At 45.3% G+C, this 27,644-nt stretch overlaps 1 protein-coding gene across 2 annotated transcripts; it reads right to left on the bottom strand.

Annotated features, from left to right (window-relative positions):
* PLSCR5 (phospholipid scramblase family member 5) lies at window positions 1–27,398 on the bottom strand. 2 transcript variants are annotated; one of them, XM_082224587.1, is made up of 10 exons: window positions 27,365–27,398; window positions 19,424–19,663; window positions 12,960–12,991; window positions 9,807–9,958; window positions 6,217–6,259; window positions 5,632–5,852; window positions 4,212–4,373; window positions 2,953–3,114; window positions 221–303; window positions 1–132 (listed from the first exon to the last, which is right to left on the bottom strand). In XM_082224587.1, the coding sequence occupies exons 2-9, from the start codon at window positions 19,624–19,626 to the stop codon at window positions 265–267; spliced, it is 1,014 nt and encodes a 337-aa protein (XP_082080713.1). In that variant the 5' UTR covers window positions 19,627–19,663; window positions 27,365–27,398; the 3' UTR covers window positions 1–132; window positions 221–264. The 2 variants fall into 2 exon arrangements, with proteins under 2 accessions (XP_082080713.1, XP_082080714.1); XM_082224588.1 differs by lacking the exon at window positions 27,365–27,398 and having other exon boundaries at window positions 12,960–13,026; window positions 19,424–19,496.
* Window positions 27,399–27,644: the final 246 nt, after the last annotated feature.

The raw sequence follows: 27,644 nt of genomic DNA, 5'->3' as shown, positions 1-27,644 counted from the left end.
TTATTTACGTAACGTATAGTTTAATAAACATTGGTCATTGCCTCCCCCGCTTTTTTTCTTCTTACAAAAATCCCCCAAAACAAAACATAGGATTGTACAGTTCAAAAGTAATATCCAGAGCTCAAGGGACCGCTGGAAGAAAATGAAAAAGAATTAGAAAGTGTCTTATGTATAAGTCTTCAAAGCAAAGGCGACCAATTTATGTTTCGTTCTTACTTACTGAACTGTAGTTTGCATATTTTATTGTTCCTATCATCTTCCTTGTTACAATCCATCCAAGGAGTTCTCAAAGAACATTAAGTCCTACAAATAAATAAACTGTGAATGATGAGGAAGATACAAAAAGGCAACAATTAATATCAAAAGGCTGACTTGTAGGGTTTCATTAAAGCCTTTTTAAAGCAGTTCTTCTGAGGAAAGACAGTTTTGCATCAGAAGAAATCAGACAGCTTTAAAGTATGGAGATAATTTTATTTCTTGCCTTGTCGGACTAAAGGGTTAGGCTAACAACTGAATCATTAGGCACCTTTACAATTTTTATAACATGCTAGTTAGTTTATACCTTTAAAGCACTGAATGGTTTGGTACCATCTGCACTCATATGGTCCTCCCTCTACCTTAAGATCTAGTTCAGGGGGCTTGTTTCAGGAGTGGTCAGTGAAAGCAATTGAACAAACCACTGAGCCTCTTGGGCTTGCCGATCAGAAGGTCAGCAGTTTGAATTGCCATGACAGGGTGAGCTCCCGTTGCTCTGTCCCAGTTCCTGCCAACCTAGCAGTTCAAAAGCACACCAGTGCAAGTAGATAAATAGGTACCACTGTGGCGGGAAGGTAAACGGCATTTCCGTGCACTCTGGCTTCTGTCACGGTGTTCTCACCAGAAGCGGTTTAGTCATGCTACATGACCCGGAAAGCTGTCTGTGGACAAATGCCAGCTCCCTCGGCCTGAAGCGAGATGAGCACCACCACCCCATAGTCGCCTTTGCCTGGACAGTTAAGTCCAGGGGTCCTTTACCTTTTTTTAAAGCAACGTTTTAAAAGCATGTGTTTTATCTAAGGCTTTTAATGTTGCATGGAGTATACATGAGGGTAGTTAGCTAGCCTATATCTACATTTTATGTAACTTGCTCAGAGATTTATTTATTAAGCAGTCTATAAATTTTGTCAGATAAATAAATTGGGTGAACCTCAACAACATTTCAGTTGAATTTTCCCTCTCCTCCCCACACACATGCCCCCAAATCTGTTCTAGAGGGTTGGGGGAATTACCCCAAAACAGAATTAAGGGCTGTGTAGGGGGAAAAGAGGGGGAGATTGTTTCTGTTGAGCAAGGGAAAATTTTCACACTGATGCAACTATCTGTTTATCCCTATGTTGAATTCAACATCCATTTTATGCTGGTTTTGAGATTAATGCGTGGTTTATATTGCTGGTGCTTTTGCTTATCATTGGATGTGCTTATACCCTTCCTCCCAAATTGGAGCAGAGGATGTCCACAAACGGGAAGCCTTCCTGTACATACAAGAAGACTCCCCTTTGCAGATGTCTGTGTCAATACATGGAAATGCAAGTCAGGGCAGCATGGTGTGGAACATGGAGGCATGGCTAACTAGCATGGTCCCACTGCCAGCTCAAGCACCGATTGGGTACTTGTGAGTTCATGTACGAAGGGTTCACATTTAGGGCAAACCTGTACAAACATGCATGTGAGAACTAACTCCAGTGGACTGTAAGTTCTCATAAGAAGTGGCCTAATATATGGTCTGGAGCCACTATGCTAGCTTCTAAGCAGGTGGGCTGTGGCTGTTTATCAGAAGGAAGAGCAAAGGCAATGGGGAGGTTAAAGGTAAAGGGACCCCTGACCATTAAGTCCAGTCGCGGACGACTCTGGGGTTGTGGCGCTTATCTTGCTTTACTGGCCAAGGGAGCCGACGTACAGCTTTCGGGTCATGTGGCCAGCATGACTAAGCCACTTCTGGTGAACCAGAGCAGTGCACAGAAACACCGTTTACCTTCCCGCCGGAGCGGTACCTATTTATCTACTTACACTTTCGAACGTGCTTTCGAACTGCTAGGTTGGCAGGAGCAGGGACCGAGCAACGGAAGCTCACCCCGTCGCGGGGATTCGAACCGCCAACCTTCTGATCGGCAAGCCCTAGGCTCTGTGGTTTAACCCACAGCGCCACCCGTGTTGGTGAAGGGCAAATGATGCTCTGCCTCCCTCAGTAAGCTGCTTCTGCCTCATACGATTCTTTAGATCAAAGGATACTATGACTACCCAACGCTATCCAGAATGATGTAAAATCTGAATTTAAGATAATGAAAATCCTTGGCAAATTATACAACATACTAAGAGCAGGTGAGTGTTGCCTTAGGCTTTCAGTAGGTTCCAGATGTGTGGTGGTGCCGCTTATGGGAACTACCCAGAGAGCATTGACTCATGACAAGGCCTTTTTGGTGTTGGCTCCCCATTTATGAAATGCCCTCCTTGGTGTCTCCATTACTAGCATTCAGGGGGGGGGGAATTTAAGAGCATTCCTGTTCAACCAGACTTTGATAGCTAACAGATACTGTTCCCAGCAACTTTGAAATGATTAGCTAGGAAGATACTTGACTGGTTTTAGATGTATTTAATGCATTTAGTATCTAAATAAATGTGTTGCATTTTGCTGCTCTGGGCTCCTTTGGGAGGAGCGGTGGGCTATAGGATTAAAATAATTGTTTTTCAATGCAGTTGTGTACCATACACAGAATTGCCTGTGTGGGTAGAGAATATGATGAATCATAAACAAATGTGGCATGGTGCATAGTGTGTTGGGTTTAGGTGCAGGAAACCCAGATTCAAGTATCCGTTCAGCCCAGTCTCCCAGGACTGCTTCTAAAATGTAGGCATTTAAGGAAAGAAGGATTGGACTGAGGAAAGAGAGGACTTTGCCTTTGCTGGTATACTTACTAGGAGGAAACAAGCACCAATCATTACAGCCTTGATTTTTACGTCAAGGTCTACAGGAACCTGAATACCAAAGTTGGCTGTATTGGTAAAGATGTTATTGACAAATCCAGACCAATACTTGGAAATCTTGCCAATAGTTGACATTCCGTTTAGAGATTTTACCTGCAGGAAAGGAAAAGAACATATGAGAACTGAAAGGAATGCATGGAGAACATTCCTCAAATATTTGGAAGTGTGGGTGAGTGGGATTAAGTGGTGGTTAACTATGACATTGGAGCTATTGAAGAGAGCAAATGAATTTCAGAAATGAGAAGCTGCGTATAACTGAACATCAGAAAAGGAGAGTTCAGTTAAATATCTAGTGTTTAATCACCAGCTGGCTTAAATTCAATATAGGTATTTTATCTCCAATGAAACCTTATCAAGTAATACAAACCACATTTTAATCTGGGCTGAAACTGACATAGCCATTTAATACAATAAATACATTGATTCTAGTTCGAGAGAGAGAGAGAGAGAGAGAGAGAGAGAGAGAGAGAGAGGAAGAAAAACTTCCATCTGCTTTCTTCAAATCAATGCACGAAATTCTTTTTTATTGACAGAGCTGATGGCACTGATCATGTAATGCATTTGTGGTGTGAATACCATGGAACCCTTATGCAGTTGTCACCACAACCACCCCCCCCCATACATCCCCTCCTGCAAGAGCTGCTTATGGAAGCAGTAGAAAACAAGGCATATAAGGGAGTGAAGCACAAGCCAATAATTTAAGTGACATTCAGAGGCTGCAAACTGCAGTCAGCTTAGTTTAAATATTTTGAAAATGTGAACATTAAAAAAAGCAAACCTCATAGATAGCTTTATAGCAGATTTTAAACGTGTTTTTCTTCTGCTTGGCACTTGATTGATAGCTTTCATGATGTTAATTGTTGCTGCTTCTTAATTTACTGGTCTTATTTTTAATGCTTTTTTGAAATATGTCTCTTACAGCACATTCAGAGTTCAGTGGGGCTCAGGCACAGTACTGAAGTCTTACTGACTTTTGTGAACTGCTTTTATAGTCCTAAAAGGTGGACTAGAAAATCATTAAATAAATAAATTACATTATTTTGACGTGGACGTTTTTCCCCTCCCTCTGAAAATGCAGCACACAAAATGAATAAATTGGTTTAGTGAGGGCTGTCATTTTAATTCATTCCACCTCTCCCCATATTTTGCAAACTGAAAACACACACAAATCACAATGTTATCAAAAGTACCTCAAAGTCAACATCTCCAAAACAACCGCATGTTGCACAAGGGCCAATTATCTTCAACACATCTTCATTGCTTTCATTCCTTATAGTGAACTTGGGCAGGAGAGGGTCCCATTTCTGCACCACGTAGCCAACTGTAGTCCCAGGAGGAGACTGAACTTCTAACTATTGGACAGTGAAAATAAGAAGTTAATCTGCAGAAGAGGAGGTTAAGGGGTGATGTGATAGCCATGTTCAAATATATAAAAGGATGTCACATAGAGGAGGGAGAAAGGTTGTTTTCTGCTGCTCCAGAGAAGTGGACACGGAGCAATGGATCCAAACTACAAGAAAGAAGATTCCACCTAAACATTAGGAAGAACTTCCTGACAGTAAGAGCTGTTCGAAAGTGGAATTTGCTGCCAAGGAGTGTGGTGGAGTCTCCTACTTTGGAGGTTTTTAAGCAGAGGTTGGATGGTCATCTGTCCTGGATGCTTTGGTTGAGATTCCTGCATTGTGGGGAGTTGGACTAGATGACCCAAACTACAAGAAAGAAGACTCCACCTAAACATTAGGAAGAACTTCCTGACAGTAAGAGCTGTTCAACAGTGGAATTTGCTGCCAAGGAGTGTGGTGGAGTCTCCTACTTTGGAGGTCTTTAAGCAGAGGCTTGACAACCATATGTCAGGAGTGCTCTGATGGTGTTTCCTGCTTGGCAGGGGGTTGGATTCGATGGCCCTTGTGGTCTCTTCCAACTCTATGATTCTATGATTCTATGATCTAACCAGTGGCTTTCGAAGATAATTGCTGAAGGTTTTAAGAAAATGACATTTAATGGGTTAGGGCAGGGGCAACCAATATGGTGCCCTATAGATGTTGTTGGACTACAACTCCCATAAGCCTCTGCCAGCATGGGCAATACTCAGGGATTGTGGGAGCTTAGTCCAGCAATATCTGGCTATCTCAGGGATGGCTACCCCTGGGTTAGCTCTCCCAGCCCCCTGTTCTGGTCCCAATGCAAATCACCCCTCCCCATGCCCATAATTAAAGAAGGAAATATTGGTGCGCTTCCTAGCTATGCATTTGAAGCTATGCGTAGTTTGGACCTGAATTCTGTCACCAACACCAAAGGAACCCGGAAACTGCAAGTCAAGCTGCCCCTTCTCAGTCTGAAAGACCACGGAGGAAGAAAAAAGCGCACCCAGTAAAAGCACAATCTCATGCACCCATTCTCTGTGCATGATCCCCCTTCTGCAGGATTCCTTTAAAGAAGGGCAAATGCAATATAAAGGGAATAAATGGGGTGCTTATTCTGAAGCACATTCCGTCTTTCAGATGAATGCACTCTCAGGTGCAGTTCTAAACCGTCGCCATCAGAATGCGCATACAGATGTAAAGGAAACGTGCAAACTGATAAAAAGGGTTGCTACTAGGATTAACTGACCTTTTGCAGGTAACATGGAAAGCAGCAGCTATTACACCTTAAAGGTCTGTTGACTGTGATCACCTCTTGACCTGTGTTGTCTGTAATCCTTATGGTAAAAGACCTCAGCGGCGAGCAGAAGTTACGATCAAAGCAACCATTTTCTTCCACTGCAAAGTAAACTCTTTGTCCCAGGTGGTTTTTAATCTCATACTTGCTGCAGGTTTCAGTCCCAAGTATAACTAAATAAAGCCAAACAGGTAGAAATGCATTTAGCCTATAAAATAGATATTTTTGATGACCGTTTTGATTCAGCAGTGTTACATTTGAATTTGATCCAAGGCTAATTCCTTCCGGATTAGATTTTTATTTTTAGTTTTTAAAACAACAACAACAGAAAATACGTTTTATAAGGTGTGTTGTTTTGAGAGAGAATGTCTTCAAAAATATTGTTACATGCAGTTTTTATAGAGGTAGAAATAGACATTGCATCTTGGTGCAAAAATGAGGGACCAGGTGGATGGGTCAACGTAAGCAAAAGTGATATGGGTTAGAAGTAAATGGATCTGGCATCTCTAACAATGGCTGAGCTGGAATGTGCAGTACCTTGAAGAAGCTCCACTTGCTGGTGAATAATGATCTGGTCCAACTGTTCAGAAATGAAAGTAAATAAGAAAACATGAGAATTGTGGAACATTGAAAATATCTGGAGATTTTCATACTCAACAGCATCAAACACTAACAAATAATAGTGTGTTGCATAAAATACTAGATGCAGTACAGTATAGTATTTATTTGTATCTGGCATTTATACAGGCACCCAATTAAACCACAGTATGTCCTCTGGGCTGTTAATACCTTTATGTATTTAATTTAAAAAACCCAACAAAATTCAAAGACAAGCAAAACTTAAACAGTCACAATGGAAACAAATGAGTATAACCAGTACATACATCAGCAGTGTAAAACCATAATAAACTCTACATATGGCTGCAGTGTTGCTTAACTCAATCTCATTCATGTTGGGTTTCTGCTTTTAAATTTGGGCTGAAAGTGCTTGTAGGGTAATATTACAGTTTGCTCAAGCAGGGGTGGAGAATAGAGGGGTGTGTGTGTGTGTGTGTGTGTGTGTGTGTGTGTGTATAAACTGGCCTACTGCATAAAAGTTTTTTTAAAAAAACAACAACAACCAAAATGATCAAGGAAATGGAATAACTCCCCTACCAGGAAAGGATGGTCAATTGGGATATTCTTAGTTTAGATGAAAAGAGAGTAAGAGGGGACATGATAGAAGTTTATAAGATAATACACGGCATGAAGAATGCACCACAGCTAAGGAGCACAGAGAAGCTGCAACTGGAGCGAACTGACCTAGAGTAGTGCCCCTGAGGCCAATCCTAAAGTCCAGGCAAGTTCACATGGAAGCAGGGCATCCTATGCCTCTCATGGAGATAGTGGGTAGAGTTTTTCTCCTTCCCTCATAACACTACAACTTGTGGGCATCCCATGAAGCTGAATGTTGGAAGATTCCGGACAGATAAAACAAAGCACTTCTTCATGTGCTGTGGAATTTGCTCCTCAAAAGAGGCAGTGATGGCCACCAACTTGAATGGCTTTTTAAAAGGATTATATAAATTCAGGAAGGACAAGGCTATTGCCCATGATGCCTATGTTCTGCCTCTTCTGCCAGAGGCAGTTTACCCCTGGATGCCACCTTCTGGAAATAGCAGGTGGGCAGAGTGCTCTTCCACTTATGCATATTTCCCAAGTCCCCTGGGAAAAAATGAGAAGTCCCAGGATCTTAGCAGCTGTCTTGGGTGCCACGATCTCATGCTCTCTTGTGTGACACTCTCACCCTTTAAAAAGTGCTTTGTTGGAACCACAATCTTGTGCGGTGCCCAAAACACAAATGGGCATTTGTGGGTGCTGTGCAAGTTCTTGCCCCCCAAAAGCAGTTTTTCAGGGCAGGAGCGACGCGCATGCCTACATGACTCGCCCCGGAGCACGTCCCAGAAGACGCAAGTCCTGGTTTCAGATTGAAAAAAGTTAGAACGTATGCTTTTGTCCTGCTTGTGGGCTTTCCACAGGAATCTGGCTGGTCATTGCGAGAGTAGGGATTAGATGGGCCACTGGGATGATCCAACAAGCTGTTCCTTTAAAAAGTGCTTTGAAAATTTACATTCCTTGTCTAATTAAAATATACTTTTGCCTCTCGCCCAGCCCACCATTGGCACTTGACTCCAGTAATGTTGCCCAGAAGGGAATGTGGTCTTCAGGCTGAAGCATGTTCCCCACTCCTGCCTTAAGACCTGAAGTTCTTCCTCAATGCAGTCTGAGAAGCAGGGAACTGAATTCTATCCCATTCTAACCACATATGGGACATATGAGCATTGGGAAAAAACCAACACCACACAAATAAGGAATTTGATGTACAGTGGTACCTCGGGTTACATACGCTTCTGGTTACAGTCACTTCAGGTTACAGACAAATAGTACCTTGGGTTAAGAACTTTGCTTCAGGATGAGAACAGAAATCGCGCGGTGGCAGCGGGAGGCCCCATTAGCTAAAGTGGTGCTTCAGGTTAAGAGCAGTTTCAGGTTAAGAACTGACCTCCGGAACAAATTAAGTTCTTAACCCGAGGTCCCACTGTATGTCCACATCAGAACCACATCAGAATCAAACACATGGTTGCAAAGAATAGCAATTCCTTTTCCAGTGATGCCCTTGACACAAGCACTTTTGACAAGATGCAAGTTTGTGCCTTTTGTTGTCTCTAGGTTCACCCCCTGTTTCATGCTACAGAAAAGGCAGGAGAAAAATTGGGGCAACCTCCAATTGCAATTCTAAAAATTTGCTCTCTGAAGCAGCTCTTGCCCTTGTTGTCGAACAGGCTTTCTATTAACAATTTTCATGGAGTATTTGGAAGTGTTTGATCACATATGATATTTCCAGGCAAGAAGCCTCAGATCTAAGTACAGTGATGGTGTGACAGGAGTTCTAAGGCTCCGTAATTTAGATTTGATTTCACCAGAGTTAGGGTCCAGCTAGAAATCAAAAGTTTTGCTTTTCAGAAAACCTCAAAGCTGACTTCTTTCATTCTACAAATCTGAGCCTGCAGCAGAATATCAGATGGAATAAGTGGGTCCTTTGCAAGACTAGCTAGACAACAGCAAACTACCTAAGAAAGATGGTTCCCTAAACGTTTGCTCAACTCAAAACATCAAGCAAAAAGACACAAATGTAGGTAGTGATGTTGGTTCATTAGAGGAGGGGCGAATCCCAAAATCTACAGGATAGTAATATCTTTATTAGATCAACGAAGAGCTTTCAGTTTATTCAGAGTTCTTCATCAGACTAGCTGTTCAGCAAAATTGGGGAGAGAGAAAAAACGGCACAATCTATACCTCAAAAGTCTGCAGGTGAATTGCAGAAGGCTTGCAGACAAGCTTCAAGAGCAATCCAGGTCTTGGGGTGTTTGTGAGGTGGGGAGAGGGATAGGGAATCTGTGCCCCTCCAGACATTGATGGATAATTCCCATCAGTTCTTATTTCCCATCATACCTGACCACTGGCTGTGCTGCCTTCAGCAGATGGGAATCTGGAGAGCCACAGTTCCTCTGTCCCTGGTTTGGCAACTCTAGAAAAAGTCGTATTTCAGAAAAGAAATAAAACAAAAATTTTGCATGCATCTGAGCGACCTACCTATGACACTTCATCATACCAAGAAATGAGAGCGAGTGTTTAGTTACCTACTGTAGAGGAAAGGTCAAGCAGAGGATGGAATTGTCCAATAGCAAAAACACCACTCCATCCCCAGTGGAGGAAGCAACACCGGCCAACACAGTGTTCATGCTGTGTTGATGTGTGGCATCCCTGAGGCACTTGCAAAGGTAATTCATAACTATCCCAAAGGGGGGAAAATGCACCATCTGGAATTGCTATGCTTCTGAGGAGAGAAAAAAAATGTTTTGAGCAGATCTGTAGTGAAATGTGGAGTAAATTCAAGGGAAGACAGATCATCTCAGGGAATCCCAAAGTGAAAATTATTATAATCTGTTGCTGCATTTTACGGAAGCACAAAAAGATAAAGGCACAACAGAACATTTTGGAAAGGTGGAAGTAAATCTAAAAGGGGGCCCTTCAAACACATCTAATATATAATTTTACAGTTACAGTAGTTGGAAGTGGAACAGGACCTGGCTGAGGTATTCCAGACCAGGAGGCAAACCGGCAGGAGGCTGGGCTTGTTTCCAGACAGCGGTAGTTTCTGAAGTCTTTGTTTGAGCTGGAGGCTCTGGAGAACCGGGAAGAGGATCTTGCATTGGTTTCTGAATTTGGCCTGAAATAGCTGCATGAAAACGTTATAACAGTTTTTAATGAAAATAAGTCCTAGTTTGGTTAACAACAACAACCTGATTGAGACACTCCATGTACATCATGTGAGACTCACAGATCACACACCCTCTGTGACATCTTCAATGCCCTTCTGTTCCAGTGGCGTAGTGTGGGGGTGCAGGGGGGCCCGGCTGCACCGGGCGCAACATCTGGGGGTTAGGGTTAGGGGGCGCAAATCCACGTGTTAGGGGGCGCAAATCCACGGGTTAGGGGGCGCAAATTACTTGCCTTGCCCCGGGTGCTGACAACCCACGCTACGCCACTGTTCTGTTCAATTCACCTCACACTACATTGTAGCTTTGTTGTTGAAAAGTCTGAAGCAGGGAGCATGGTCAGTCGTGCAGACTGGTCCATTAGGGCGAAAGGGGCACTGCTCCACAAACCTCAGCCAACCCCCAACTGCCTGCCTTCTTACTTACATCCACTCCAGGATGTACAGCAGTCAACCTCCTTCTCCTTAGTCTCACTGTTGACCACATTGAACTTAGCAAGGAAGAGGATGGGGACAAAACCAAAAATTATTTGACTCTGCCTGTCATTGGCTCTTGCTCCATCTGCCTTTGGCCTTTCTGCCTTCTGCCATACAGGCAAAGAATCCTGGGAATCCCAGTGTTCCCTGGAAAAAGGCATTGCATACTGCCCACCGCCTCAGCTGCCCTTCAGCTGAGGGGGAGGCTGTGGAGAGGCTCCATGCAGCATGCCCTGCCTTGGCTTGGCCTTTCCCCATGGGCGGTTTGTTCCACCCCCAGCTGCAGGGCGCGTGCACTGCCCCGGACACCCAAGCAGCTAGCTACGCCACTGCCTTTGGCTCAAGGGTTAGATAACTCCATACCTTCTAACATTTCTCCCATGAAAATAGGGATGTCCTGAGGAAAAGCGGGACATTCCGGGGTCATATCAGAAACCAGGACAACTTCTCTAAATCTGGGATTGCCCATGGAAAATAGGGACAATGGGTGGGTCTGGCGTTTACTGTTAAGCCACTATGAGGATTGTAGCTCTTGGAGGAAATAGGGGTTTCCTAACAACTCTGGGGACATGCTACAGTTCCCAGAATTCTTTGGGGGGAGTCATCAAAGTGGTATGATACTTTTTTAATTGTATAGTGCAGATGGTGCTGAATACAACCTGCATACCCTGCAAAGGGCCTTTATCTTTGCCAGTCCTGCTTCATTCTATTTTCACGGTTTGACCAACTCTCTTCTATCTCCTTTCATGTCAGAGGAAGCTTCATCTCTGCCTTCTCTGATCATGCTCAGCTCTTTTTTTAGAGAAGGAAGGTAGCCCATCTGAAGAAACCTTGTGTGACAATGATGTGTCTTTTACAATTTGGACATAAACCACCAAGTTACAGTTTTCGGCTGTTGTGGGTTTAGAAGAGGCCCCTTTGCGTTATTTTCCATTGTGAGCATGCCTGTTTCATCGTGTAATTGTATTTTGATCTTAATTTATCATTGCAGCCACAGCTTTCCTTCAAAAGCTCGAGACCCCAGGAAGAAGGAGGAATCCCTTTGAATTTCTATCTGGCTTTTGAAAAATGCATAACCGGGGCATAAATATTTCATATGCTCTCCTGCATCATTTTACCTCACAGAATCCTGTCGTTGGCCAAACTTGTGTTTCCTGAAATGCCGTGAAGTTTTATTGGCCAAGTACAGGTGTCATTTTTAAAGAAGGGGCTGGTGGGGGAAAGTGAAGTCTGCCCTGTCACTCAGACTTAAGCTAGAGAAAATCAAGCAGCAGGTGCACTAAATATTCATGGAAATCTAAGGCAATTTGAGGAGTGGTATACATTATTTTGTGCATCTGCAAAGGTGGTACATGAAGGGATCCCTATTCCAGTAGTTTTCCACACACTTATCTATGCTGTAGATAAAGCATATAAATTGCAATATTTTAAACCACTGGCTGCTGATTAGATGTAGATTTATGCTTTATGTTCCTTTTCTTTTGGGATACTTTGCTCCAAATGATTTTGCTAACTCCATTAAACACCATTCTACTCCTTAGCATTTAAACAGAACATTACATTTTGCACAGTGTTTTCCTATTGTCTTCACAATAACAATGCATTCCCCCCTCCCATTTTACAGATGGGACAACTGACCTTTTTTACTGCATCAGAAAGTACCTACATCCACACACCCCAAGATTACAATCTACTTAATTGCATATGCCAAGAAGTGCCATAAAAATTACCCAGAAATTAAAACTATCCATATTAAAATAGCATTTCATGTATAATTTTTTGGCGTGTGATCTTGTTAGTACTTCCAGAGAACCCTCTTGCCAAATTTTTTAACACCTGTGCTATTTGAAGAGACGGGCTGGTAGATGTGAGAGAAGAATTTGACTTCATTTTTAAGTATAACATTTCATTTTTATTCTTTTTAAAGGGAAACGGTTTGAAAGGATTTCCAGTTGCTGGCAATTTTCACCTTTAATGAGGAGTTAGCTGTCTCAAACTAAAGGGAAGACAGGGCACAAACTAGCCCCTTCAGTCTGATTGCACTCAATTGTCCTTCAGACGCTTGTTAGTGGGGATTTTGTCAACCATGTTCCAAATGATCAGTACTTGCTGACGCAATAATTCTCCGGTGAAGTGTGCTTGAAGGATGTGAAACTTTGAATGGAAGCATGACCTTTCTATGTTTCCTATTGTTTAATAAATAGCATGTATGCAAAAGCAGACAGGTGCCGGTGTAAGGATACAACTAACATTGCACATCTGTGAAGAAATGCAAGCTGAAGTTTATATATTATAGCTGACATTCGATTTTATTCCGCCTCAGTTGCAGCATAGTCAGAGCAGAAATTACCACTCCTTGGAGTTGTCACTTTCCCATTTAATCAGATGGCTGATTGCTATATACCATTAGGGGTGGGTTTCTTTTTTATTTCTCCCCCCTTTTTTTTAGTAAACATCCCTTTATGGGTTATATATAATCACTTACCTTGAGAGGCCATGAAGCTGCCTGATTCACTTCTTCAAAGGAAGCCAGGTTAAAAGAAAAGGCTTTTCTTGTTGCAGCAAGGGAGGGGGAAAAGCACAGCATGCACAAACTTCAGAAGGTGTCTGTCTACTTCATGTCAGGTTACAAAAGAACGGCAAAGAAACACATTGCCTTTCTCGTATTTCTGATCACTGCATTTTATGGGTATGGACAACAGGGGGAGACGATGCTTGCAATCAAGATACACATACACACACACACACACACACAGGAGCAAGAAAAATAAACAGAGCACATAAGGAAATTAAATTGGCCGATTCTGTGCTTTTATTCGCCTGGAATTCAAACCAACCTTTTGATTCCGTGTGTTGTTTGTTTTTAGCTCTCAGTAGTCTAGCTCCAGAAGGAGCATCAGCAAAAGAAGCATGGTTGGTGACTTGATGTCGACCCAAAGCTAAACACAATGTTTTCAATAGTACAGAAGCATGTGGCACATATGTGCAAGATGGGAGGTTTCATCCTCCTGTCATCCTTTACGGAATGAAATTGTTTTCCAAGGTAATATGCCCTGCACACTGGAATTCAAGAAACTGCTATAGAAATGGCATTTAAGTATGGAGATCTGGCTTCACAATAGAGACCAAATCAAAAAGCTAATGGTAGCTCTAAAAGCATTGGGAGAGAGTAACCTTGAGTTGTGCCAGCTCGTATTTCTAACTCAAGTAACCAAGTTGCCATGGAGATTGTATCGTATCTGTGTGTGAATCACACAGGCATGATTCACAACTGTTAAGTGACCACAAAAAGGGCAACACAGGAAAAGGCTGTCATGTAATACCTGGCTGACTGAAAGCCACAGTAATTATCATTCATAGTTATCTATCCTCATATCTCTTTGTACCTTTAGTTCCCTCTCAAGGTCATTATATCTAAACTGAAGTCCCATTGCAGATGATATGGCAAGCTCATATTGCTCTCCCTTCTTCCTGTTTATTCATAAAATAGTATGGAATTCATCTTTTTCCCAGTCCAGTGCGTAATTTATTTAACCTACTGAACTCATTGGCACAAGATGCCCGCTAGCTTAGGATAACAGGGTGGCACACTCCTTTTTTATTATTATTCACCATTCTAAGAAAGAAACAAATAAACAAAATCAGTGCAGTTTTGAAATGTTCATGCTACCATCATGATTCAAAATGGCACCCAGTTGTGTCACAATATAGATTAAAACTTGCTCCTTGATCTCAAGACGTACTGTGCAAAAATATGGAATGGAACACTGTGACAGAAACCAGAGTGCACAGAAATGCCATTTACCTTCCCACCGGAGTGGTACCTATTTATTTACTTGCACTGGCATGCTTTCGAACTGCTAGGTTGGCAGGAGCTGGGACAGAGCAATGGGAGCTCACCCCGTCATGGGGATTCAAGGACTCTGTTGCTGACCCATGTCAACCCATTCAAAGATGTTTCAATATCATTTAACTGAAGCCTTAATAACATAAGATTAGCTAGAAACTTTCAGCCTTTCTGTTGGATTGCAACCTCCATCACCCTTGACCATTGGCCATGCTGGCTGAGACAGAGCTGTACAATCATGGAGCAGACTCCCTTGGTAAGTGGTGAACTCTCTTTCATTTGAGGCTTTTATCAGATGGCCATCTCTCAGTGATTATTTAGTTGTGATTCCTACATTGCAAGGGGCTGGATTAGATTGCCCTTGGGGTCCCTTTCAACTCTACAATTCTATGGTTTATTGGAGTAAGAGAGCTAGAATGTATACTGCAGATTAGGAAGGATATCAGCATATCTCAGATGGTATCACTGTAGTTATGCAGCTGAGTTAAGGAAGTTGTATAAAGCAAGAGTTCTTTTTTTTAAAATGGAAGTTCTTTATGAAGAAAATTCTCAAATGAGGAAAATGCCCCAGAATTTCACTTCCTGCACAACGCAATGCCATCCATGGAATAAAATCACGGTGACTTTGATAAAGTGGCTTCATCAAACAAGAAGTTGTATATGAACTTGTATAGGCTTAACAAAAACACTCAGTTCAAAATCCGACCTTAGTTTCATTATTATAATTCAAGGAACATCAGTAAGTTTGGTAAGCTTTGTTGCTAAGGCCTTTCAGCTATCAAACCATTCAGCACTGACACAGAATACTTATATCTACAAAATTTGCAGTTCAAACATGTTTTACTAATGGAATGATTTGCTCTTGAAGTGTCAATATGATTTGTTATCATTCGTGGCTAATGTTCATTTGATTGTTTGGAAACTTGGTTTCTTTTTTCCAGCAAAAAAATAATGTAAAAATGAAAGCCAGCATGGAAAAGAGTAATAAGAATTTAGCTTTTGCATATTTTTGCATTATTTTAGTAAGCAAAATTTGAAGCACCGGATGCTCATTCTTTCCTACAAAATGTGCCTATTTTCTTCCTTAATGCTCACATTACCACCATACTAGGCTTGATCTTAAAAGGGACAGGGGTGGCGCTGTGGGTTCAACCACCAAGCCTAGGGCTTGCCGATCAGAAGGTCGGCAGTTCGAATCTCCGGGATGGGGTGAGCTCCCGTTGCTCAGTCCCTGCTCCTGCCAACCTAGCAGTTTGAAAGCATGTCAAAGTGCAAGTAGATAAGTAGGTACTACTCCAGCGGGAAGGTAAGTGGAGTTTCCATGCACTGCACTGGTTCACCAGAAGAGGCTTAGTCATGCTGGCCACATGACCCGGAAGCTGTACGCCGGCTCCCTCGGCCAATAATCAAGATGAGCGCTGCAACCCCAGAGTTGTCTGCGACTGGACCTAACGGTCAGGGGTCCCTTTACCTTTAGGCTTGATCCTGAAAAAGCAACAGAGGATGTGGAATAGTTCTCTGATGTAAAAACCATGACGCCCACAAGCCAAGCAATATCCAAGTGGCAGATTTCTATGCATTTGTGGCTGATCACTAGGTTCTACCTCTGTGCTCATGGTTGTATTAATAGGAAAGGATTCCAGGTCCCATAATGGGACTCTGTTAATGATAAAGCATGCTGTTTTTCATGTGAGCAAGAGCACAGGAAGTACAATGGGAAGAACGTCTGCTTTGCATGTAGCTACAACATCATGGGAGGGATGTTTTAGCTACCCCACCCTTTGCCCTTGGAAGCCTTATAAGAAGCTACTGCAGGCGAGAGACTGTGAGCAACATTGTTGGAGGGGTGTTTCTAGGATTAAGGTGAAACTGTGAAGCTCCCTTGTAATTTTTGTCATTGGATGATGCATGTTAAACTTACAGTATTGAAATGTGGGCTTTATGCTATTATATTTTGGTTTTGCTGTTATTATGAAATTGTATAATGTTTGTTTGAATTGCATCTGTGTTTCCTTGTTATAAGCCCACTTTGCAAATGTTTCTTTTTCTTTCTTTTTTTGGGTGGGAAAGTGACATACAGTGGTACCTCAGGTTACATACGCTTCAGGTTACGGACTGCACTAACCCAGAAATATTACCTGAGGTTAAGAACTTTGCTTCAGGATGAGAACAGAAATCGTGCTCCGGCAGCGCAGCAGCAGCAGCAGGCCCCATTAGCTAAAGTGGTGCTTCAGGTTAAGAACAGTTTCAGGTTAAGAACAGACCTCCAGAATGAATTAAGTTCTTAACCCGAGGTACCACTGTACAAATAAAATGAATGAATGAAGTGACCATTGCTCAGTTGGCGAGCGTGCAGAAGGTCCCATATTTAACCCCTGGAATCTTCAGGTAGAGCCAGAGATTGTAGGTTCAGCTTTGTGGGTTTAAGACCCACATTGGGCAAAAGATTTCTGCATTGCAGGAGGTTGGACTAGATGATCCTTGTTGTCCCTTCCAACTCTACACTTCTATGATTCTGTGATTCAGGTAGCAGGTGATGGGAAAGATCTCTGACTGAAGTCCCAGAGAGCTGCTGTCAGACAAGGGCTGGGTCAACAAATTATCTGACTATCTACAAGGCAGTTTTCTGGGTATGTTCCCACATAGTTCTGCACAGGATACACAATTCATTTATGGAATTCACTCGGGGAGAAAGGTTATTATGGCTATGAGATTAATATCCTTTCTAAACACAAAACTAGCCAGCATCACAGAGGAAAGAGCAGACAAGGGCTATCTGGCATGGTAGTTAAATGGAATGGCTGTGTTCAAAGAAAGACATGTTTGGAACAAGAAAAGGCTATTGCCATCATGCCTTGCTTGTGGACTTTCCAGAGCAATCAGGATTGGTAGCATTGGAGACAAAATATTTGGCTAAATAGGACTTTGGTGAGTCAGATAGGCCTTTGGATTGACCAGACTGGAAATCCTTGGCTGCCCTGTGTAAGAACCTTTTCCTTTTCCTCAGGTCTTTCTCATGGTCATCAAGTAATGCCACATCTCTTTTTATCTCCTGCTGGTTTCCCCCCATGCTCCTTATAAACAGTAGAAACAGCATGAGATTAATACATAGCACATAGTCCTCCATACTGGAACAATGTGCACAGGATGTTTATCCGCTAAAGTAAATTCTGTTCTTACAGTAAGGGCAGTTTGGTCAATTTGTACTTGCACACACAAAATAATATAACGAATTTCTATACACTTTGTTACCCTAGTAGTTAATTGCATTGATTTTGATGAATGACAAGCCAAACATTGCTGGTGTGTGTGTGTTGCAGTTTGTTTATTATTATTATTATTATTATTATTATTATTATTATTATTATTATTATTATTATTATATCCTTTGATAATTATTAACAATAATAAACAGGGGGAAATACTTTAAATCATAATATTCTGCAAGAAAATATGACTTGGTATAAAATTACAATATTTCTTCTATTTAAAAAGCCCCCCTCAAAACCTACTTGAATTTTCTTTTGTGGAAGATAATTATTTTTATTGACAATGATGTCAGTTTCCCCAGAATTTACTTTTATAGTCATGCCAAATATTATCATATTTAGTAAGCTAGAACTAGTGGCCAATGACTTGCCATTGTTCATGAAACTGATTACAGACGGATCAGTTATTTTGTTATTTGATTAATTTAAATGGTCTGGACCATTCAAATAACAGTGTCCCTCTGAAATCTGTGGAATATAACAGAACCGTGCACTTAGTTATTTTGTAAATCATGAAGATGATATGCTGGGGAAAATACCTAAGGCAAAAACAATCCAAGAAGCTCTGTGTGATGACAATAATGATACAGCTTTCAAGGGCAACAGCTACCTCTAGAGAGACGGCAGGTCAAAAATGACACAAACTTCAAAGATGGGAGCAATGCCTCAGATCTTAGTGAACTGATGGGAGGAGTTTGCTCCTTGGTGCCTGGGATGCAGGGCTTCTGGATGAACCTCTCTGCCCCAGGCATGAATGTTGGCAAGAGGAACTGCTGTTGGCCTGGACCATGGGTGGGGAACCTCTGGTCCACAGGCTAAACTTGGCCTGCTAGGCCTCCCAATTTGGCCCATGAGGCCATTTTGGGGAAGCCACACCACCCATCCTCCTAATGGAAGTTTTTTTTTAGCTCACCATTTCTGTTTTGTGAGAATCATAGGGCCAGATTCAGCTAACACATGGGGATAGTGCAAGGATTCTTGCTAGTGCTGTGGTGCTTTGTCTCCTCATGTGCCCCCTGCACCCCCACCGTTCTGCTCTGGAGGGCTGGGAGAACTCCAGAATGGCATGCATAGGGGGGAGAAACACGTGCATTGGTGGGACAACTGTATTAGTCTGACATTTCATTCCATCCATAGTTTGCTGTCATGTCCAAACTTGGCAAACTGGGGTTTGTTCAGACCAGTTAACAAAGCTTTGCTGTCAGTTCACAATTTGCCTTGCCGATGCCAAAGGAAAAACTGAAAACTGAGAGGAGTATCTGGTTAGAAAATGTATAGTCTTATGCTTGGGAGAGGACCTCCCCAGTTCTTCCTTCCCCCTAACAACTCTGCTTTAGAGTGCCATCAATTCCTAAGTCATATCAGCAAGAAATGCTCCAATCCCCAGCTTCCATTCATATCGATCTGCAGGCCTAGCACCCAACACCCCACTTACCCTGCTTCACAAGGCCTGATCATGAATATTTTGGGCATACAGACGTGAATATCAGTGAGACCAACCACTATCTGGAAACACAACTCTTTGGCTTTCCAGGACACGGGGAGGAAGGAATGCATCCACTAATATTTGAGTCAAGCAAATAAAGATATAAGATCAGCTCAAGAGGCATCACCTACCCACATGTCACATTATAGTCATCTCATTTTAAAGGCTTCTCTGCTGCTGAAAATGCAGAGTACGAACTGAATCTAAGAATCAACATGCAAGTTGGAAGCTTCTTTCTTTTATTCCTAGAGATCTTAAACAACCTCCCCTCCCTCTGCATCTAATCCTCGTCTTTCTGTCAAAAACATCAATGCACCAAAAACGTGACATTTGCTTTCGTGACTCACCTTGAATTTTGGTTTGTCTGATGTGTCTTGCTACAGCTGGTACCCACACAGTAACTCCACTGATGTGAGCCTGTTTGCAGAGATACTGCAGTTAGCCCAGTAATAGCTAAAGATGCGGCACCGCTCTGCTGACTCTCCTTCAGCTGCATTTCAACTACACAAGTCACACACACTGCTTGTGCAGCAAGTCCTGGGTAGTTCATCACGGGGAGAAAAAGTCTGCCTTGCTCTTCTTCGGCACTGGAATCAGGAGTTTTTGCAAAACATAAAGCAGAAAATCTTTAAAATAACAATTAACAGTTTATTGCAAATTTTCTCAGTAGCTAATTCACTATTTATGTTGCGTGCTGAGGTCCCCAAGACACCCTGAACCCCAATAACTCACACTTCACACATGGAATTTTGTTTAAGGTTTTTGGCATAATTTTGGCCACAACTTTATTTGCATACAAATTATGAGTGGTTGCGTAGGCATTGGTTACGACTAGCTGTCCCTCCCGCCTTGGGGACAGCACTGACTCCCGGATTCCAGCGGAAGCCAGTGTGGAGGAACAAGTTCAGGGATAGGCGGAGCTGCGACACAGACCCTCAGCTTCTCCCCGCATGCTCCTAGGGACTTACGCGGCCCAAGCCCGATTCCAGGGGCTTGGACGAGGGGGATGGTAAGACCCTGAATTCCTTTAACGGAATTCCCAAGCAGCAACCTCATTGGAGGGGCAGGCACAGCCAATCCTTACCCCTCCACCAACCAATTTAGACCAATGCCTAACCGCCAACCTTACAAGTTGTGACGTATTGCTAAGCAGTAGGCAAAACCCAAGAGGCACGCACTAATCAGCCAAATGGTAAATTCCTACTGGGCCCCCGCACCAAGGCGGACGACCCCATGACAGGCAAAGCAAGGTCAAAGCGCAAGCCCACAAGGGAGGGCGGGCGGGAGATCCGTTGTCCACAGCGAAAGAGAAAGCACTCTGCTGTGGACCTTCCTTAAATAACCTCTGACCGCTCCCACACAAATTGCAACATCCAATTTTGCCCAACAACACCAACTCCAGCCAAAGTATGCCCCTCAAACCAATCCACCTAACACGACAGGGTGCTTTGTCTGACCCATCCGCAACACGTGCTCTCCTTTAGTGAGAACACGCTTTGCGTGCTGAGGTCCCCAAGACACCCTGAACCCCAATAACTCACACTTCACACATGGAATTTTGTTTAAGGTTTTTGGCATAATTTTGGCCACAACTTTATTTGCATACAAATTATGAGTGGTTGCGTAGGCATTGGTTACGACTAGCTGTCCCTCCCGCCTTGGGGACAGCACTGACTCCCGGATTCCAGCGGAAGCCAGTGTGGAGGAACAAGTTCAGGGATAGGCGGAGCTGCGACACAGACCCTCAGCTTCTCCCCGCATGCTCCTAGGGACTTACGCGGCCCAAGCCCGATTCCAGGGGCTTGGACGAGGGGGATGGTAAGACCCTGAATTCCTTTAACGGAATTCCCAAGCAGCAACCTCATTGGAGGGGCAGGCACAGCCAATCCTTACCCCTCCACCAACCAATTTAGACCAATGCCTAACCGCCAATCGAGCCCTTTACGCTCGCCGCCAACCACTCACAGCCTCAAACACACCCTCAACTTATCCACCACTGAACTCAACCACACATCATTCCCAACGGATGAAAGATGAACCCCATCCCTCATAAACAATTCAGTGGATTTAAACCTAATCAAAGGGTGTGTGATCACAAACCCGCCCAAATCAACCACCAACTTGCTTACTGCAGCATTAATCCGTTTCCTGGAACGCTCGGTGGCTTCCACACAAGGGCTACCCCTCCACTTACGACGTTGTAATAACTTTGACCAAATTATTTTCGTTGGCGGCACCAAGGCCGCCACATCCCTCACATCCCCCAATATCATAGAACGCAGAACATAACAAGAATCATTCTCCCCCAACTGAATGACAATTGCCGTAGGAGGGTCCTCCAAAAGAACACGCCTCTGGATAAGCGGCAGAAGTTCTTTCCACAGCATTCCCCTTCTTGCAATCCAGGACACCTTCACTTCTTGCGGAAGGCCAAGATCGACACCCAAACCAGACTGTCGAGCTCTGCAAGCCGCCCAGTGCACAATACTGTGCCCCACAATCCAAATACGTGTGGGTGCTCGACCTAGGGTGAAACAGATACATAAGTACATGAAATTGCATCATTTACGTACATACCCCTTATATGCGTCAGACCTCCAACGACCCAGGTCTTTTATCCTTCTTGCCGATAAACCCCAATGAGTGGCCGTTGTTGCGGCCCCAATCCTGAAGGAATGAGGTGCAAATTCAGCGGCAGCCAGGCCGCAGGCCGCAATAGCCTTGCGGAGCACCTTCGCGAACTGATGACGAGCCAATGGGCGCCCATTCTCGTGAATAAACAAGGGGCCCATACCTGGAGGACGTAAAGCCAAATATCGCTGGAGATCCTTGACCGGACAAGGGCCCCTCTTCCCAGTGGCAGGGAGCCGAATCACCGCTCCCCTACCACGCTGATCAGTTTTTGAGCTCCTGACGTTGACTTGTACCTCAGACGGAGACACACTCACGTCCTCCAGTAATAATCCCCTTGAACCGCCAGCCCGGTCAGGTTCAAGCACCACTTCACCCACTCTCAGGGCCCCGAAGAAGGCTAAAGAAAAGGCTGCAGAGAACAGCCGGGCTTCAAACCTGGACCAACAGATGCTCCTCAGTTTACCACGCATCTGAAACAGTAGGTGAAATGTAATAGGCCGCCGTGGAATAGGCCTGGAGGGGCGAAGCCGACCCCAGCCCTCAAGTGCCTTTCTTACCACAAATTTCTCACAAGGGTCCCTGTTAAAGAGTGCCTTACTAAAGAAGGATATTGCTGCAGAATGGAGCCTGATCGTCCTGTTTGCCCGACGCTTTTGAAACAGGTGCGCCAGATACTGAAGCACCCGCGACGTAGAGTGGGGATCACCCTCACCTCCCGACTCCGACTGCCCAAACTTTAAAAAATCACACCAAGCCTTCTGATAAGACCGCAAAGTGGAGGGGGCAACAGATGCAGCTACTCCTTGTAAAACTAAGTGTTGCCAAGGTTCCAGAGGTGATCCGGGAAAAATTCCGGACGTTCTCGAGCCTCTGGCGCCAGGGACCTGAACCGCTCCATCTGAAAACGGGACAGAGCATCGGCAATCACATTAGACACACCAGGCACAAAACGGGCAGAAAACACAATGTTAAAACGTAAGCAATGCAGGACAAAAGCCCGCAACAGGGCTGATACCCTGGAAGACCGTGAAGACTGCTTGGCTAGTACGTTGACCACTGCCAAGTTATCGGTCCAAAAACAAACTCGACGGTCCCTGAAATGCTCCACCCATAAATGAACAGCCACTACAATGGGAAAAAATTCCAAAAACGTTAAGTCCCGAACTACCGCTTCCCCACGCCAAGCAGTTGGCCAGTGCTCCGCGCACCACCTACCGTCCCAATACAAACCAAACCCTAAGGACCCTGCCGCGTCAGAATGCACCTGAAAGTCCGACCGAAGGTTTAGTGTGTCCTGCCACAAGGACACCCCATTGAATTCCTCCAGGAATTCCAACCAAATCTGAAGATCAGCTTTCACTTGATGTGACAGGCGCACTCTATGTCTCGGGGCTCTCAAGCCTGACATAAGTCTGGCCAAACGGGAACAAAAGGGGCGCCCAGGGGCGACCACCCTACAGGCAAAGTTCAGGTGGCCTAATAACGACTGGAGCTGACGTAAAGTTACCCTCTTAAGCGGCAACAATTCCCTAATGACTGCTTTCAACGCAATTATCTTGTCCGCCGGTAGACTAGACGTCTGGGTCACGGTGTTCAACAAAATACCTAAGTAAGTCAACTGTGTAGTAGGACCCTCTGTCTTCTCGGCTGCCAATGGCACACCCAATTCTTGTGTCAACTCATCAAAGGCCTGCAGTAGTACAACGCAGTGCCCCGTGTCCCTAGCTGAGGCCAATAAAAAATCATCCAAATAATGAGTGACACCACTTAAACCAGTCTTCTTGCGCAAAGCCCAGTCCAAGAATGAACTAAAACACTCAAAAGCTGCACAGGCTACAGAGCAGCCCATCGGCATGGCCTTATCGAAATAAAATCCCCCTTCGAATTGGAAGCCCAATAACCAGAAGTCGTCAGGATGAATAGGAAGCAGACGAAATGCCGACTCAATGTCGCATTTCGCCAACAAAGCCCCTGGCCCAAATTTCCGAACCATCTTGATCGCTTGATCAAGGGAAGCATACCTCACCGAACAAAGCTCCGGGGGAATAACATCATTTACTGATGTACCCTTGGGGTGTGAAAGATTGTGAATTAGGCGAAACTCACCCGGGGCCTTCTTAGGGACAATACCCAACGGAGAGATATGCAGATTCGGAATTGGGGGCTCTACAAAAGGGCCTGCCATACGCTGCAAGGTCAGCTCCTTCTCAATTTTACGCCGGGCCACCTCCGGCATATCCAAAATCGACTTCTGATTTACTGGGTTCCTTGCCACCGGGGAAGAAACCACTGGTATCCTGAAACCTGACGAAAAACCGTCCTGCAAATAAGAGGCCGCCTTCTTATCTGGGTACGACTGCAGCAACGCTAATAGCGGCTGCAACCGTACCGGGGTATGGGCTAATGAGGACAGAATGTTATTTAGCTGCTCCGCCGGCAGGAGCCGGGGGGGCGGCCTTTGGGGGCTGCTGAGAGCCCCCACCCTTCCGAAAGGACCGGCGGCTTCCTGTGCAAGCCGATGAAGGGTGGTTACCGGAACATTTTTCACACACGTGTGAAAACCTGCAATATTGTCGCAGGCATGTTCCTTTATTATAATCCCAACAAAACAACTTGCGACCCATCCTGGTGGGAATAATCTTGGCTTTCACTGGGTCCACAGCTTTTTTGTCAATGCGCGGCGCCACATACGTGGTCCACACATCTAGATCTTTCCGATCCCATCGGGCCGTGGGAATTTTGGCTGCCCTGCGCCTGAAATTCTCATCATACGATATCGCGGCAGCCTCTCCCGCCATCGTAAATGCCGAGCGGACAATGGACAAATACACCCACAGGTGCAAGGATCTCCGAGGATAAGCTGCAGAGACCACTCCGGCAAAAACTTGAAAGCTATCGAGCCACCGCTCGAACGTACGGTCCACCTTTGCTACCGCCTGACGTTTTTTAGAGGTGGGGAAACCCTTATCCAGATTGTCTTGGCCCTCCAATGGGGGGGCAAGACTAAATATGTCAACATAACGGCCATCCAAGATCCTCGAGCGGAGCTTGGTAGCCAAATGGGCGCCAGGTATGATGTCTCTGGCTGAATTAGTAGCAACTTTTACATCGGGAACCAAAACACCATCACGACATTCTTGAACTGCCCCGTATTTCGCCCTGTGGGAGTTCGCCCTCCGCTCCCAGGCCCATTTTGGAAGTCCCGAAGCCTCCCCAAAACCCCAATAGAGCTTCAGGGAAGCCTCCTCATCGCTACTAGAGCTAGAGGACGAGGTACCTGAAAGGGAGGATGAAGTGTCCCTCCGCCTCTTCTTAGCACGCTTCCTTGAGTTCTTCCTGCGGCGGCGGCGTCCCCCGGAAGAAGCTCTTGGAGGGGGAAGGAGACTATCCTCTACCGAAGACTCGGAGGCGTCACCTTGTTGATCTGCGGTTAAGGTATGCTGAAAAGAGACAACCTGTGAATGACCAGCAGCCGCCCTCGTTAGAGGGGGTGACACTCTCGAGGTGTGGGCTGCACGAACTTGGGCAGACGCCTTTCCCCTGGAAGAACCCTTGGGGCCTTTACGGCCCCTAGCCGCGGCATCCGGAGGCTCAGGTGAACTCGGGGGCTGAGGAGATGCCGCAGGCAGGAAGCCCCCTGCTGCTATAAAATCACTCTCATCATCACTAGATGATGCAACTGACGGCGTTGTGCCTCCAGGAGGGGCTGGCCTTGCAGTGGATGTCGATGGAGTTGAGCGCCTATGCAGCAGGCTGTCCACTTCGGCTTCGACACGGGCTAGCGCGACAGGGTCATCAGCCAGGCCGGAGATCATGGACTGTATGCGATTCATCGACTGGTTCGGCTCAGGAGATCGCAAAGCCTGGGATGGGCCTCTAATAGGCCTTTTCGACGAAGAGACCGGAGTGGGCCTTTGCGATGCTCTTCGCTTTGGAGCCATACCTACTACCAATGAAGAACAAATAACAGTTAAACACAAACAATAAGTAACCAGGCAATTAAACCAGCCAGGTAAGTAGTACAATTTATTGAGACACTTCAATGAAAGGTTATAAAATTCAACAACAGGTGGCGCAGCCCGTAAAGTTTCCAATGAAGGCCGCACTTCCTCCAATGGCCACTGGGGGCCAGCAGGCTAGAGCCCTGTCAGACCAGTAATCATGCAAACAGCCACCAGGTGGCGCAATCTGGAAAGAAATTCCAATAAGGCTGCACTTCCGATCACGGCCACTAGGGGCCAGCACACAGAATTTTAAGGCAACAAAATGGCGCTCCCGCCCGAACGGCCCACAATAGAGGCCTGCCTGGCCTAGCCTCACCCAGGAGGCCCCAGGCCCCGGCCAAGCCAAACGGTTAAAATTTGCCCCTCAAGCCCTACCGAACGCGCTATGCGCGATCGGGGGGCCAAGCGGCTCCGCCGCCGCTCCGCCGCCGCCGCGGTCAGCCAGACCACGCCGTGCGCACCGAAGCACAGGCCGAGCAGGCGCCGGCGAAGGGAGGGGGGCCAGAAGACGCAGGCCGCCCTCGCAACCCCAGGTAAGCCGCCCCGCGTCGCGCACAGTCTCCCCCGGCCGATCCCGGCCGCCTCCGAAGGGGAGGGAGGGGGATGGTTTATCGGCCCGCGTTTTAGCGGGCCGAAACAAGGCCCCAAGCCGCACAATCAGCGTGGCCCAGCCGAGGCAGGGCGCGCCCACGCCGGCCCCCGCCCTGAGCGGAGCGCGCCGAGGCGCTCCGTCGGCAGCCGCCTCCCCGGGCGGGAGGCGAAAGGACGCAGCGGTTCCCCCCTAGGCCACGCTCCAGACGCTACGGGGCCCGCAGGAAGGGAGGGGGTTACTTAATTAAAAGTAAAATTAAAGTTGAACAAAAGCAATAAAATTAAAAGGGGAATTGAACAAGGGTAAAATTGAACAAATTAAAATAAAGTCCTGCCCAACCAACCACTGAGAAGCACCCCCAGGTGCCGGGACAAGGTAGGGAAGACCAGCGCCTCAGCCGAGAACTGGGCCGAAGCCCAGGGCCCCACCCCACTCCCCGGCCCCGAAGGAGCCTCCTGGAGCTCTAAGCCAGTGGAGGTATAGCAGGGCTAGAGAAAATTAAATAGAAAACTAATTAAAACAAACCAAAAGAAGAAAGGATAGTAAAAGGAAGATCAGTGTTGATACAACCAGTCCTTCACTGTGTCCAGCCAGATCCGTTGTCCACAGCGAAAGAGAAAGCACTCTGCTGTGGACCTTCCTTAAATAACCTCTGACCGCTCCCACACAAATTGCAACATCCAATTTTGCCCAACAACACCAACTCCAGCCAAAGTATGCCCCTCAAACCAATCCACCTAACACGACAGGGTGCTTTGTCTGACCCATCCGCAACACGTGCTCTCCTTTAGTGAGAACACGCTTTAGCAATTAACTGAAATGAAGAACTAGGTCATGACGATAATTTAACCATAGATTTCAAATGGCAAGGCAGGAAAAAGAGAGAGCGAGAGCAAATGTTTAAATCCTATATCCTATAGTAATGAGTTTTAGATAAGGGAAACTTTTTGCAAGCTTTGTTTTCCATCTTCTGTAATGGCCTGGGAGGGTTGCAAACTGAAAATGGCTTTGTCAGAGCTTCTAGAGTTTCCAGGGCAATTTATCAATTGTCCATTTACTTTTATTCCACACAGAATACCCAGCAAATCAGACCTGGTGCCAGGGGTTGGAATGATCAGGCTATGGTCAATGACTCAAGCCCTGAGTGAGGTCACAAACCTAGGTCACCTGAGCTTGTCAGCAATACTTTCCCTGGAGGCTGGGCAGCTGTGAACACAAGAAGGCCAAAGACCCATTTTCTCCAGAATCCTGTTCTTACAGTGGCAAACCAGATGCCTATGGGATGCCTGCAAACAGGATCTGAGTGCAACAACACTCTCCTCACTTGTTATTCTCAGC

This window comes from Podarcis vaucheri, assembly GCF_965113315.1.
Source record: "Podarcis vaucheri genome assembly, chromosome: 5".
Lineage (NCBI taxonomy): Eukaryota > Metazoa > Chordata > Lepidosauria > Squamata > Lacertidae > Podarcis > Podarcis vaucheri.
Note: the sequence above shows the minus strand (reverse complement) of the source record. Positions and strands in the feature narration are given on the sequence as shown.